This window comes from Pelodiscus sinensis, chromosome 3 (assembly GCF_052426305.1).
Source record: "Pelodiscus sinensis isolate ZL-2025 chromosome 3, ASM5242630v1, whole genome shotgun sequence".
In the NCBI taxonomy this organism is placed as follows: Eukaryota; Metazoa; Chordata; order Testudines; family Trionychidae; genus Pelodiscus; species Pelodiscus sinensis.
Window position 1 is genome coordinate 115,506,868 of NC_143054.1, and position 14,292 is coordinate 115,521,159.

General features: G+C 43.5%; 1 protein-coding gene across 2 annotated transcripts in view; it reads left to right on the forward strand.

Moving 5' to 3' along the window:
• Nucleotides 1–14,292, forward strand: part of FNDC1 (fibronectin type III domain containing 1) — a 130,536-nt gene that overhangs the window by 90,158 nt on the left and 26,086 nt on the right. For both annotated transcript variants that reach the window (XM_075924558.2, XM_075924559.2), the window contains exons 12-15: nucleotides 707–772; nucleotides 4,130–4,306; nucleotides 9,256–9,486; nucleotides 13,566–13,674. In XM_075924558.2, coding sequence (XP_075780673.2) covers nucleotides 707–772; nucleotides 4,130–4,306; nucleotides 9,256–9,486; nucleotides 13,566–13,674 — 583 coding nt within the window. The remainder of the gene's footprint in view (nucleotides 1–706; nucleotides 773–4,129; nucleotides 4,307–9,255; nucleotides 9,487–13,565; nucleotides 13,675–14,292) is intronic.

Here is a 14,292-nt window from a genome sequence, read left to right on the forward strand (position 1 = left end):
CTGTCCGCACCTTGCCGATGGGCTCGACAAGTTTGCCTGCCGCCACCCTGTGGATGGCTAGTCTAGGTCTTGTGTGCTCTGTGGTTTCCCTGAGCCACAGGCACTGCAAAATACATTTTCTGACTGCTAGACCCGCCCCTCCCCCCACTCACAAGATAGCAACTAATCCAGTAGAGAATGCATCATGTGCAGGGAACCTGAAGTGACTTATACAGGAGGTAGGGAGTCTGCTATGCACAGGGATAATCCCTCAAATTGTCTTGCACCTCAAACATTTTGAGTGGAAGTTCACTGTTTTATCTGAGCTGCTGCACCCATCCTTGCACATAAATGTCATAGGTTCTTGCCATGAAACCACAAAAAGGGTCAAATCCTGATCTGACTGTCACTGGGATGCTAAGCAAAGCATCATTTGCTCCAAGAATCCCGTGAGCCAGGGCAGAATTCCTGGAGGATGAGTTACCTGGGTAGTTTGTACTGCAGTTCTGCAAGACGCAACATTGTGACTCCTGGCTAGCTTGTGCTTCTGTTCATCTACTCTAGATCACCATAGTGCACCCATTATCATGGGATCTAGAAGCATTGCTGCTATTGTCTCATTGGATTAAATGGCTTTCAACTTTCCTTTAAAAATTTGTTCAGAGGGTAATTGCGAGGGGCAAATATAATTTAATCATTGTGTTATCTTTTCTTTCTTCGTCAATAGATACATTCTCAGGGATGGATGTGGAAGTGACAGCAACTCCAGAGGCATATGTGATCTATGATGAAGGTACTGGTTGATTAGGAAGGTCCTTTGCAAATGGGTGCGTGTGTGGGTGCGTGCGTGCGCATTGTAAAGAATAACTCCTCATTATATTGGATGGGAATTTAAGCAGGCTATCACCAGCTGCTTAAGCTGGAGCCATTCCACTGGGTTTCATAGTTGTCGTGTGGTGGTTGTGAAGAACAGAAGTAGTTGGCTTCTAAGCCTACCCCATTCATGTGGAGAATGTGGCCCAGAGAGAACTTAAATTGCTGTTATTTTAGAAGTTGCCTGCTTATAACCAAAAAAAGGGCATTTTTTCAAAGTGACACGGCTTCAATCCTGCCCTTCTCTTTCCTGTTACAGAATCCAGCCATAACCAAACATCAGCAAAGTTACTGAATTATTTTCAAATAGGAAGTAGTAGTAGTAATGCTACAGATTTCCTGGCTCTCTGCAGCACTGCAAATATTTTCTGCATTCATCCTTTTTACACCTATTGTATATTTAGAATATAAATGTGCACACCGTGACCAAGATCAAATACACCTTGAAAGAGTAATCTGCAGAGCTCACAAGGTATTCCAACTAAGATGCATATAACAAGGAAAAAATAGGCAGAGAGATAGACACTTTATAGAGTTATCCCAGTGCATCATCCATGGCTCTAAGATATAATAAATCTACAACTTCTGCTGAAGAGGAAACCTCAATTGCCAATATTTAATTTATCAGTATTCTCATGGACCATCCTATTGCTAGAAATGCCAATAATTTTCTGTCTTAACTGACTTCTGCAGCTGTGCCTCTTACAATTCTCATATATTTGCTTACCCTCCCCATACATTAACTTGGACCAGGGGTGGGCAAAAGGATCTCTGCAGGCCAGATCCAGCCCACCAAGCAGATTGATCTGGCCTGTAGAGGTCCTGCTACTCCCCTGCCGCAGTCAATCAGGGCCATGCGCTCTTTGCAAGTTGGGGGCAGGACGGGAGGAGACTTTGTGCGCTCTCCTTATCCCCAAGCCCTGATTGACCTGTGGGATGGGGGGAGCACGAAATCTCCTTCCGCTCTGCAAGGGGCTCAGCCCTTAGAGTCACCTGCCAGCTGCTGCTCAGTTGGTAGTGACTCTTAACTGCAGTGTAACCTTGCAGGGCAGGGGCAGACTTCATGTGCTCCCCCTGTCCCCAGGTCCTGATTGACCATGTAACAAAGGGAGTGGTCAGGTGGGCTCCACCCTTAAGGCCTCCCCCCTTTGCTCCTGTTCCCTTTTTAGTCTCTCCCTCACTTCTCCTTTCCACTCTCCTTCCGGGTTCCACCTCTTTCACCTACCCCGGTCCTGGGTGCGGTGGATTTCTCGGCATCCAGCCAGCTCCCGCGCCGCCCATCCCGCTGGGGCTCGCGCTGGCCTCTGACGGGTCACTCCGCTCCCGGGTCGATGGCTGGGCATTTCGCTGGGGCCTTCGGTGCTCCTCCCAGTCGCTCGGTGCCTGTGGGGTTGAGAGCAAGCCAGCTCCTGCTCTCCCTCCCCTTCTCCCTCCTCCCTTTTGTCCTCTGGCGCGGCGTCACAGCGCACCCCAGTGTCGGCACTGGCTGGGCGTCCTCGGGTCCTAAGGCCCACGGGTTCGGGCTCGTGTGCCGACACACCTGCGCAGCGTCCCCACGCCCGCCACTCGGCGTAGTGGCTGCGTCTGTGCCCAGATGGCAGACTGCCAGTAGTGCAGGGGATGGATCCCCCGTCACAGGCTGTGGGGTGAAGCATGTGAAGTCTCCTCTCACCACTAGAGGCGCGGCCACCTAGGGGGAACCACCAGCTGTTCAGAACAGCTGGCAGTTCTCTTTGGGAGGGAGCGGGGGCAAAGACTTCACGTGCTTCCCCCACCCACGGACAAATCAGAATCTGTGGGCGGGGAAGCATGGAAGTGTCCTGGCCCCACCCCTTCTGTCTGAGGCCCCGTCCTTTCCAGGGCAGCCCCGAGCCACTTTAAAAAATTTTGGAGTGGTCCCTGGTCAAAAATGATTGCTCACCCTGACCTAGACCTTAGTTAAACCCAAAGCTCTTAGCATTAACTTTTTGTGGCAGTATTTATGACTCTATTCTAATAAAATTCTGCAGCCCCTAAAGCCACTTTTTAAATCTGGCCCTAGGACTGGAGGGGTGCATCTTTCTTCATGCTCCCTCTCAGCAGTTCCATTGGCCCCAGCAACAGGGAGCTGCCACAGCTGGGGGAGAGGAGATTCTCCCTCCATTACTGCAGCTCTACGTGTGACAGCCCTGAACCTGCACAGGGCTTATTAGGCAGCTGCATGGCTACACAGCTTAGAGGGAACCTTACTGTCTCCTTCCCAGCAGTTGAGGAGCTGGCCTCAGTATCTTGCCATACAAATGTTAGTTTATCATGGTAAGTGTTACCTGATGAGTTTGCATGAGAGATAAGTCAGCAATAAATTCAGCTCATGACCATCTGCAGTTCCTTATTTCTTGCTCCTTACCCCTGAAAGGCGACATATAATCAATTCTCATGGCTGCTAATTGGAGGGGATGGAGAGAGTGATTAACGTATATGATTTATGATTTGGAGGCATTCTGATAACATGGTAAATATCATTATATAAGAACCACTTTGAGTAGATTAGACATTAGATTAAGCCTTTCTGAAATGGAAGCACAACTCTCCTGTGAATAAGACCCTTGGTGTCAAATAAGTACAGTGAGTCAGCCTTCTCTTTGAATTTCTGCCAATCTGGATTTCAAGTTAAAGCTTTTTTCTTTTCCTATTTACTTGATTATTTTCTAATATTTCCCTACTCCCTTCTTGCAAAAGTATTATGTTCCCCCATAAACTGGTTCATATGTTTATTATATCTGAAGCATATGCATATCTTATTCTGTTTAATATCATTAAGTTGTCCATTAAAATCAGTGGTAGTTCTGCAGTTAACTTGAAAGGGATTGAGTTCTGTGGATGACTTGTATTATTAACATACACATTTTTAAAAATGCATGTTGATTGCTTGAGAGAATGGACTCGCTTCTTCCCTTATTTTTTTTTTAAAACTTAAATCCCTTCTTGTGCTATTACTTTTATAAAGTGAAGTGAAGAAAATGAAGGTTTTCCTGACCTTTATTTTGGTGCAAAGCCTATCTTTGTTTTATTTAGTTTGCTGCAAGCCCTGGGAAGAAGAGCCAAAGCATGCTCTCCTCCGATTTTTAAATCGATAAGGACTGTGTGACCTCTGTGATGTGAAATCTCCTGGAGAATGTTGCGTTAGTTTTCTTGTTATAGTTAGCAATGTGGGAAGCTACAAATTCCCTGGCAAGTGTAAGCCAGTTGAACGGTAGAGCAAGCTAATGTTTTCAACTCTTCTTTGTGTCTTCTAAAGACTACGAGTTTTTTGAAAGCACTTTGCCTCCAACTACCACTGTGGTCACCACTACTACTGCTGCTGCTACTTCTACTACTATAGAAGCAGTGCCTGACATGGACTATCCAGAGATCAGTGTTGCTGGCTCCGATCCTATGTCAGAATTTGACTTAGCCGGGAAGAAACGATTTATTGGTGAGCTCAGTTTATATTTTTGCTAAATAAGATGAATAGTCTAACTGCATCATAACATTGGGTGAGAAGACTGCACAAATCTGGCTAATAAGTCACAAATGTTCTTGGTACTGTACAGTTCTTTGAGAGAATATCACAAGTTACAGAAGGAGTAGCGCCTGAAGCTGTATCTTGATCTCAGGCACATGTTAAACCAGACCAAACCCCTGTGTACATACTCTTTCAATTTAAGAGGGCTGTACTTCAGTCTACCTTAAATCTGTTCCCCACTGATTTAACCACCACTACGCTTAAAAAGTTTAAGTCAATCCAACTTAAGTCAAGGGGTGTGAAAACCGCTGAACAACATTGTTAAGTTAACGTAAGCCCTGAGGTAGACAGCGCTATGTCATTGGAAGCATTCTTCTGTTGACTTAGCTACTACCTCTTAGGGAGAAGGATTAACTGTCTTGATGGAAGAACCCCTTCTATCACTGCAGTGATTGTCTACACTAAAGTACTACAGCAGTACAACTGTGCTGCTGTAATAGTGTAACTGTGGACATATCCTGAGAGTGTCTATTCTGGGACTTTCTCCAGTTAAACTAAATTTGTTTAAATTCAGACATTTAGTAAAACACTTGCAACTCTCCTTGTTGACAAATCCCCAGATGGGACACCAGGGCACAGTTCTTCTGTTATCCCAGAATAACTCCATTCATATCAGTGGCATTGTACACTGATAAATCTCAGAAGAGAATTTGTCTCGCTGGGATATTTCATTCAGAATGTATGAGAAAGCAGAGAAGACTTTGTTCCATTTATCTAAAATTGGAACCCTTTGGATAACTGAGTGCTGATATATTTTACATGTTCATAAATCTCTTGCTTTATTAAGTAATTGTAGAAAGAAACAATAAGAGATGGAGCAAAGCCAAAAAGTTTGGATCTCCAGGCACAGGCCACATCCTCAGCTGGTGTAAATCAGCAGAGCTTCATTTACTTCACTGTAGCTACTATTATTTATACTTTCTGAGAATGTTGGCCTGAGACCTTGTCAAAGTCTTGGGGGGGGGGGGTGTCCGGGTGTTTCAAGGGCCAGAGAGTAGTACATTCCAGCCATTCTCCTTAATATAGTGACCCCTGGGGAAATGTTAAAGATTGATATAAATTGCACTGAGGTTCAGCACAGCTACAGGACTGGGGGAGCAGGAAAGGTGGCTAAGAGTTACTCTTAATTCATGCCATCCCACCCACCCCCCAGCCTACTTATGAGCTGTGTCGAACTCTGGAGCAGCTGAAGACTGAACTCTAATTTACCATGATTTTGGGAGTAAAATACTTTTCACATAAACCAAAACTTTTCAAATGAGGCTTCAGCTCCTCTCTGTCAAAACCTGACAGGATGTTACCATCCTTTCAGTGATCTTTCTATTTATATTAGAAAGGCTTATGATGGCTAAAATTAAGTAGATAACAAGCTCTGGGCAGACTCCCTGTGATATGTAAAACCTAATAAGATAAACTAAAAACATTTTTTTTTATGAATACCGGTAATTCAGGGCACTAGGGGGGAAAGAAGAAAATATTATCCTCCCAGGGAATTGTATTGTTTTAACTGAATAAACATTTCCAAAGATGAGGATTAGAACTAACACTTTCTTTAAATGTTAAAGTGACTGTGGACATTCTGTTTCTGGCTGTATGCTCTCTAGGGGTCAGGTGTGACACCTCAGGTGAACTCTCCCTTAGTTTCTCCCAGTCTGGATATAGATAAGTTGAGAACAGACCTTCTGTGTGTGAAAGAACACCTGCTTCGCAGGGCTTCCTTTATTAACAACAAGGATTAGTATAAACATAAGCAAAACATAAGTATCCCACAGGAAATCGTCAGTTTCAGGGTGAGTTCATCTGATTTCTTGCTTCTTTAGCCATGGGGCATTGTAGACCAGCCCATCCCTTGGAGCCAGGCCTTCTAAGTTGCTGCTGCTCTCTTCCCTTGAAGAGCAGCCTGCAATTCCTTCTTGCAGGATGGCTGTGTTCTCTTCACCTCAAGAATGGTCTGTGGTTCCTGCTCTCATCTGTCTCTGGTAACTTTCACCCAAGGAACTGTCTTTCTCCAGAGCACTCCAAGTTCCTTTTCTGGAGCTACACTTGGTCTTTCCCTGGGGAGGCTCTTTCTCCCCTCAGAGGCCTTTTCCCCTTGGGAGTACTCTCTCTAGCTCTCTGAAGCTTAGCTAACTTTGTGGTATGGTTTCAGGTACTCTTCAATTGACAATTAAACAGCTTCCTGGGGCAACTGATTAGTCCCAGGTGGGTCTTCAGAGGGCTTTCATGGGCAGGCTGGACCCTGATTCCTGTTAACAGTCCAACTGCCCCATGACAGTGACCTTTAATGTAATAAAATTACCATTTAGACATTTATTGACCTATAAGTACAGTTCTTGTAGCTATAAAGCATACGTGTAAAAGTTGCTGGTTATTAAACCAATACCTGAACATTTCCATAGATAAAATAGAGAATTAGGGGTTTAGCAATTCTCAGTATTGAATACCATATTGAGGGAGAACCATGCTACATTGGTTTCAGTGCTAAATATCAGTAATTTATTTCCATGATCTTTAGCTCCTCTCCCTAGTAGAGCTCACTACCATATGGAGACAAATAATTGCTTATGCTAGTACAGTGAAAGCTTTATCTGGCACTCATGGGCAATGGAGGTTGTCGGTTAATTGAATGTGCTGGTATTGTTCTGCCTCCACCATCTACTGGCAGATCTGGCTCCCAGCAGCTCAAGGCCAGCTGAGGGGGAAAGAGGTTCCTACTGATGACAGCCAGCATTGCTTACTCATGTCAGAAGCCCCATAATGGCCGGCTAGACTGGCAGGAGTCAGGTGCACATGCTGCAAGATGCCATGGTATTGTGGATGGGAGCAATGCCAGTTAACAAAGTTTTCTGGTTAACAGAGTGCAGGATAACAGAGCTTTCACTGTACTAGGGTGTGCTGTTTCTGAAACAATGGCTCTGACATGAGCTAAAACCCGCAAAATTCTGTTACTAAAACTACATTCACTAGATACATTCACAGGGTGACCCCATCTCCTGTTTTGGCTGGGACAGTCATCTTTTTAAGCTCTGTCCCAGAAGTCCTCTCTTTTTGGGCAAAACTGGACATTTGTCCCATTTGCTCTTGTGAAATGATCAGTATTCTACATTCCTTAGGCAAATTTTTAGTGCTGTTTTCAGAACAAGAACCTGGCTGTGGGGTATGTAAGAAAGGGAAGAATACAGAGAAAGGCCATCCATTCAGAAGACAGCCAAAATGGGGCTGGCTGCATTTCTAGGGCATGCTCCTCACCTGGTGTAAATTGGTGTAGTCCCATAGTCGATGGGGCTATGCTGATTTATATCAGTTGAGGATCTGGCCCTAAAAATGCAAGGGGGAGGCAGGGGCAACTTTCGCCAGGGTTCAAAGGTTCAGTTGCACTGACAGAAATCATGAAGCAGAGGGTGAAAAGACATGCTGCTGGGGAGAAGCTGTGCTCACTCCTTTGCACGAGAAATGGTGTGGGGCTCCGTAGCCTTGGACCAGCACCATGGTGACGCTGCTCCCATCCACATCGTGTGATGATCTCAGAACTTCACACTACTACGGAAGCCCAAGAGGCAAAATCTACCAGAGGCGGTAATACTCCTGTGTATCTCCAGGTAGCCAGGAGATGAGGGGAATGGTGCTGGACACATGGTGGGTAGGGTTGCCAGGTGTCCAGTATTGACCCGGACAGTCTGGTATTTTCGCCTCTTGTCCGGTAAAAAAGTTCAGACTATATTGGACACCTAAAATGTCCGGTATTTTCTGATGTTTTTTTTCCTGCCAGGAGGCGAAAATACCGGACACCTGGCAACCCTACGACACACTCAGCAACTGGGCCCAGCCCGGGACTTGTCTTGTAGCTGGAACAGAAAAACAAAATGGCCGCTGGCAAAAAAGCCATGCTGATTTTTGTTATTTAAAAAAATTTTTTTTGGATTAATAACTGCTGTTGTGGGTCCCTTTTTTTTCTTTCTCAACTTTGGTCTTCCCCCCTTCTTTTTCTCAACAGAATTTTTTCCCAGTGTGGTTGGTTGGGGGGGGGGGGTGCGGGGGGGCGGGGGGGGAGGAGGTGTTCGGTATTTTTGGTTAAGCCATCTGGCATCACTAATGGTGGGGCCTTTCCTTGCTCTGAGCACCCAGGTCCAGGTACTGAAACATCGCTCCCTGGGTTGGGGAGGGTGGGGGGGGTCGGAATTCTTGTTGCCATCAGAGTACACATTGAATCAGAAGGCTATCTCTGCCACTTGTGGAGAGGGACAGTCTAGGGCAGCTAGAGGAGCTCCAAACCCAAAATAGGGAGGTTATGAAATAGGAAGGACCCCGCCTCTGCTCTGTGGATCCACCCATCCACTCCATTGCCTTTCCCCGACTTTGGCCACCAAAGACAGGCCCTATGCCTTCATTTTAGAGCAACAACATTGGGTTAATCAGGAGCTACCCTACTAGGCCTTTGTAACACATACTGAAATGCACTAGGCCTCGTTATTCCCCATCTATCAAAATCCTTAGAGTAATGTAAGTCCCACTGAATGTTTGTCATGCTTAATGGTTTCCATGGCATTTTATTTATATGAGGCGTAATAGTGCTCCAAGAAGTTTCCAGACAGTTTAAAGATTTGAAAGCGTCATTGGAATGGTAGGAAAATATACAAGATGTACAAGCTGGAAGGTCAGGAAATGAATGTCTAATTTATTTTATTTAAAAAAAATGAAATGTGGCCATTTCTGTAAGTGCCCCCATTTCAGCTGGCTGTAAGGAATATAATAAGAAAATTAAGATTGTGCTTTTATCTACAGGAAATTGTCTTTTGCTGTAGTAATCTGCTGTCTGTACAAAATGTTAAATAAATGCTGCTTATCACTGTCTCTTCCAGCTCCATATGTGACTTATCTCAGTAAAGATCCTGCAGCCCCATGTTCCTTGACAGAAGCATTGGAGCACTTCCAAGTGGAAAGCCTGGATGAAATCATACCCTATCATCTAAAAGGGGAAGAGCAGCGTCCCCAGACAGTCCCTCACAATATCACAGTGGTGGCAGTGGAAGGCTGCCACTCCTTTGTCATTGTGGACTGGGCCAAACCCCGACAAGGAGATCTGATAACAGGTACAGTAACAGAACTTGCCAAAGCTGGCTGTCACCCTTGGGGTTTGGTTGTCCTGACTGAGTTCAGGGAATATATTCAGAAGCCAAATGGAAAAGCTTTTACCTTAAACTGAGCTAACAAGTACTTTTCAACAATGTTAACTCTCCATTGCATACGCCTCTCCCTCAAAGGGAGGTATTAATTGCTTTCTAGTCAGTGAGAAAGAGTTTGTCATCTGACTACACTCTTCTAGTGCCACTGATAAGCATATATTAGTCCTACCCTTTTAAAGGGCTTCACCTTGCCTCTATTTTTGTGCCTATGGTCTTGAAGTATAAAAACTTATGAGCTTAATTTGTAGCACTTAGCATCAAACACTCCAAGTGGCACAAGCATGCAAGGAATTAATGGCTTACAGCCGATAAAATTTCCCCTATAGTTATTTCCATTAGCAATATAGCAAGTCACATTTCAAAATCAGTCTCTTTTATTTTCTAGCACAGCTCTTTCTCGAATCTCTGAAATAAATGTTCACTTTCTCAAGAAAATTAAATGGGTGCTGAGCTGGGGGTGGGAGGGGAGGAATGGTGGATGGAAAATACAGAACCATTTCTCTTGTGGTTTGTAGTTATTGCATGCCATAATAGCAATATTAATAATACAAGCCAGAATGAAACTGTTTCTGTATAAAAAGAAATATTGTGGAGCTTTGTAGCAGAGCGAAAAGAGAAATTTAAGCTTTTTATATAAATAAAAACAGTAAAAATGAAATGGAGCTGGTTAACTCCTGCGGAACCCATAACCCAAACTATGTTGACTTAAAAGTTTGTTCAAATGCCAATCTCTCATGCTGTGGTTGGTGGTTAAACAAATACATTAAACTAGATCTTTCCCGCTATCTGTAGAGCACATTAAAGCCCCTCCGCAATGTAAGTTGAAATAGAAATCTCAAACCTTGCTAAAAAAAGATCAGAGAGATATGTAAATAACAAAAATATTTGGAGATGTTGCAAAACCAAACTTGTGGGTCAGATGATTTGGAGGCAGAAACTGACTGTGCTGTTGTATTGTTTTTTGCATTGTTGCTGCTGTTGCTGAATCTTGATCAACTCATTTGCTGGCAGCCCCTCTGCAGGACAGCCATGAAATGAAGGGCCATGAAATTGCCAGTAGCCTTGTATCACTGATACACAATTGTGGGGGAAGAGGGGAAACTTGCGCTGCCACTGCCAGTGCTGTGCTTGTTGGTGGAGAAATAAAAGAATTTCATTCTTCAGTGTTCTCTGAACACTGTTCCCTTAAAAACATCACCCAAAATGTCACTAATTATGTTAGTTTTAGAGCAATATGTCACACGAGTAATGTTTGGCCATGTTTGATGCAACTTTTTACCTTTCCTGGGATTCATGCAGTGCTTGGATCTTGGCACCTTTTTCTGAGATGAACTGCTGCCTTTTTCACTCTTACAGCTATGTGTAATATGGGTCATTGTTATAATATAGCTTGTTATAATTTCTTGATCTAGCATTCTGAGATTGGTAGGCACTCTTCCATCTAAAAATCAAGCTTATGCTCCTTTTCCCCTCTTTCCGATGAATAAAGAAGGCTTGAAAGGTTTTTCTGGCATACCCATGATTTTTTGCTGCATATTTTTAACTAACTGCTTTCATTCGGGATGGAATGAAAAACACATTTTTCTTTCTACCTAAGGACATTTATTGAAGGTGAGGAGGAGGGAGAGAATTCCAGATGTTCAAAATATTTGTTCATGGCCCTAAAGTCACTAGTCGTATTTTTTAAATACTGTATGTTACCAAATTAACAAGACCACATAGCCTCTTGCTTTTATTTAACTTTCAGCTAGTTGAGAAGATTATTGATTTCCCCCACTCATCCACTCCAGTTTGTTCCATATTTACAGAGAACACACAGGTGTGCTGGCTTAAAGCCAGAGAAAAAAATAATGAAATACCCACACAGGACAGAATGTAAACAGTGTTCAATGTTGCCTGAGTCAATGGAAAGAGAAACCGTATTTGAAAATGTCATTGTGAGAAATGCCTGTACTGAGTGCTTCTCAGGCAATTTGCATGTGTTGGTGCCCTGGAACTAGAATGAGAGGTTGGCTGCCACCTATGAACTGCAGATTTACTTTATGGGAAGTTGTTTCTCACTATGTACAGCATGATAGCTACATATAGTAAACTCATACTATTAGCCCAAACCCTTTCCTTGCTCCCTATGTTTTTCATGCTGGGAGTCATAGAAGGGATTCCGATAATATGGAGGTTAGTATGATAGAGCAGAGAGTTCCAGCCACGACCGCGAGGAGGAGGATGGGGTCACCAGCTTGCAACAGTGCAAGGAGCCCTCTTCAGTACTGTTGTCACAGGAACAAGTGAGCAGGCAGAGCAAAGACACCTCTTCCCCCCACCCCAAACCAGGACTGCACGTATGAGGAGAATGAGCCTTTGGCCACAAGGGAGGCCATTGAGCTGCTGAATGTCTGAATGGCTCCTGCCCTCTTGATTACCCAAAGTCTGTGTCCCCTGTGCTATTCAGATATAATTGGAAATATAAAGTATTGGCTAATGGAAACGGCAGGAAACAAGAGTGATGTTAGGCTGGGATTTTAACAGGAGCCTGGGGAAAGAAAAGTGTCTGATCCCAATTGAAGTTCAATGGGAGTTGAGACCCTGCCTCTTTGAGGCTCCTTTGAAAAGGACAGTGTTAAAGAGAGCACAGTAGATCTGACTGTACTGCTCCACTTTTACAAAGTGTAGCTCCATTCATTTGAGAAGAGTCACGCCATCATGAAACTGGAAGCATATGGAGGAGAATCAGACGGAGTAGCTGACACTGCCAGAGTTGAATGATGCCATTTTGCTGTTTTTCTTGACGTTTTTCTTCCTGTTTTAAAAGCCTGACATACATTACCAATGCAGGGTCTTTATCCATGCTGGAAACCGTTCTTTTTCAAATGCAGAGCAAATTCCTGCGGTCTAATATGCACCCTGGATCTCTGTGCTTACATTTACACTTGAGCTTTAGGGACCTCAATGGGATTTCCATGCAGTGTTCTAATGCAGAATATCCAGCCTTCCCCATACAGAGCTGAGATTAGCATTTGCTCCAGAATGAGTGAGCATCAAGCTTGTAACAGCAGCACCTTGTAGAGTGAGTAGTAAGTGTTGTCTTGCTCCTATTAAAGTTAATGGGAGTTTTACCATTGATGTCAGGGGAAATAGATTAGTCTCCCTAAGTCTAAAAAAAAATTCACTTGAGTAATTACCAGCAAGATGTTGGAGTTGTATCAAGACTGAGTTTGACACCTCAGGGCTAGACTCACTAAAGTTAGCGAAGCTATGAAAATTTAAACCAGCTGAGGCTACAACACATTTTAAAGTAAAATAGTGGAGAAAGACATTTCAGCCTCATCTACTACATTATTTCATACTAGTCAATTTGGGTCACAATTGAAGTGTTATTTAAACATAATGGTCCAGTTCATCCCTGGCTTAACTCCATTGACTTCAGTGTAGTCACACCAAAAATGATAGTGGCCTAGTGCAAGCTCCAGCTCTGAAGAAACAACCAACTTCCTTGGAAATGTGAATAACCATATAATTTAAAATAGCACTTTTAAAGAATGCAGATACACAGTAGGGATGTTAGCGTGTACTTGTTAACATGTTTAACTGATAAACCTAGGCTCATTGGTTAAACATAATGGTTACATGCACAACACCTCCCCGCCCCCTTGCTACCTCTGTACCAAAGGCAGTAGGGGGGTAGGTGGAAGCTGGTGCCTGTGGGGAGCTGGCTTTAAAGCCATCTCCCCACATGTTCCAACTCCCACGGAGCCGCCTGCATGTAAACATGTAACCACTTAACATTTCAGCAGTTATGCATTTACACAAATACATGTTTTTAACATCCCTGACTGAGGGAATAAAGGGTAGGTTTTATATTAAGCATCACTAGAGAGCCCTGATGTCTTTGCTCTATGATGCTTAACATTTTTCAAAGCAGCTAAGCCTCAGGATACCATTGATTGAAATGCTAGTGGCTGATCTGTTTTTCTCTCTTCCTTTTGCAGGTTACTTGGTTTACAGTGCATCTTATGATGATTTTATAAGGAACAAGTGGTCAACCAGGACTGCAGGGGCTACTCATTTACCTATTGAGAATCTGAAGCCAAATACAAGGTAACAGTTTGGTTAATTTCAAACAATTTTCACTAGTCTTTAGTCATTTTCGTGGTCTTAGTAGAGTTGTGCAGATCTGCTTGTCAGCAAATCTAGACCTAACAGAACTAATCTAGTCAAATTACAGAAATCCTGCATCTAGTTATAAATACATAAGACTTGACATTGTCCCTGGGTGGATGAGCAATATGTTTAAGTACTGATATGTTGATCTAGATCAGCATAAAAAAACTTGGCCCAGAAAGTAATCTGCAAGCTATTTAAGTAATCCAAGCAACCTGTTCAGAAAAAATAAAATAAAATCATGAAAAACACTTTGCGTGCCTCATGCTTCACATTGGCTCTATCAGACAAATGGGAGAAGTGAATTACAAAGTCAAAGGCACATATGCAAGCTTCAGAATATATATGTGAAATATGGTATGGGGTGAATGTGTATTGCCACTTTATTCATTCCTGGCTACACTTCAAGGGCTTGCAGTAACTTATAAAGCTCAGTGGGAGGGAATTTAAAAAATGCTTAAGTGCTAGGTTCCCAGCTTCTTCGGAAGCTCATTGTGAGTTGAATGTCCAACTCCCGTAGGAACTTTTCAAAAATCTCACCCTGTGTGATTTAAA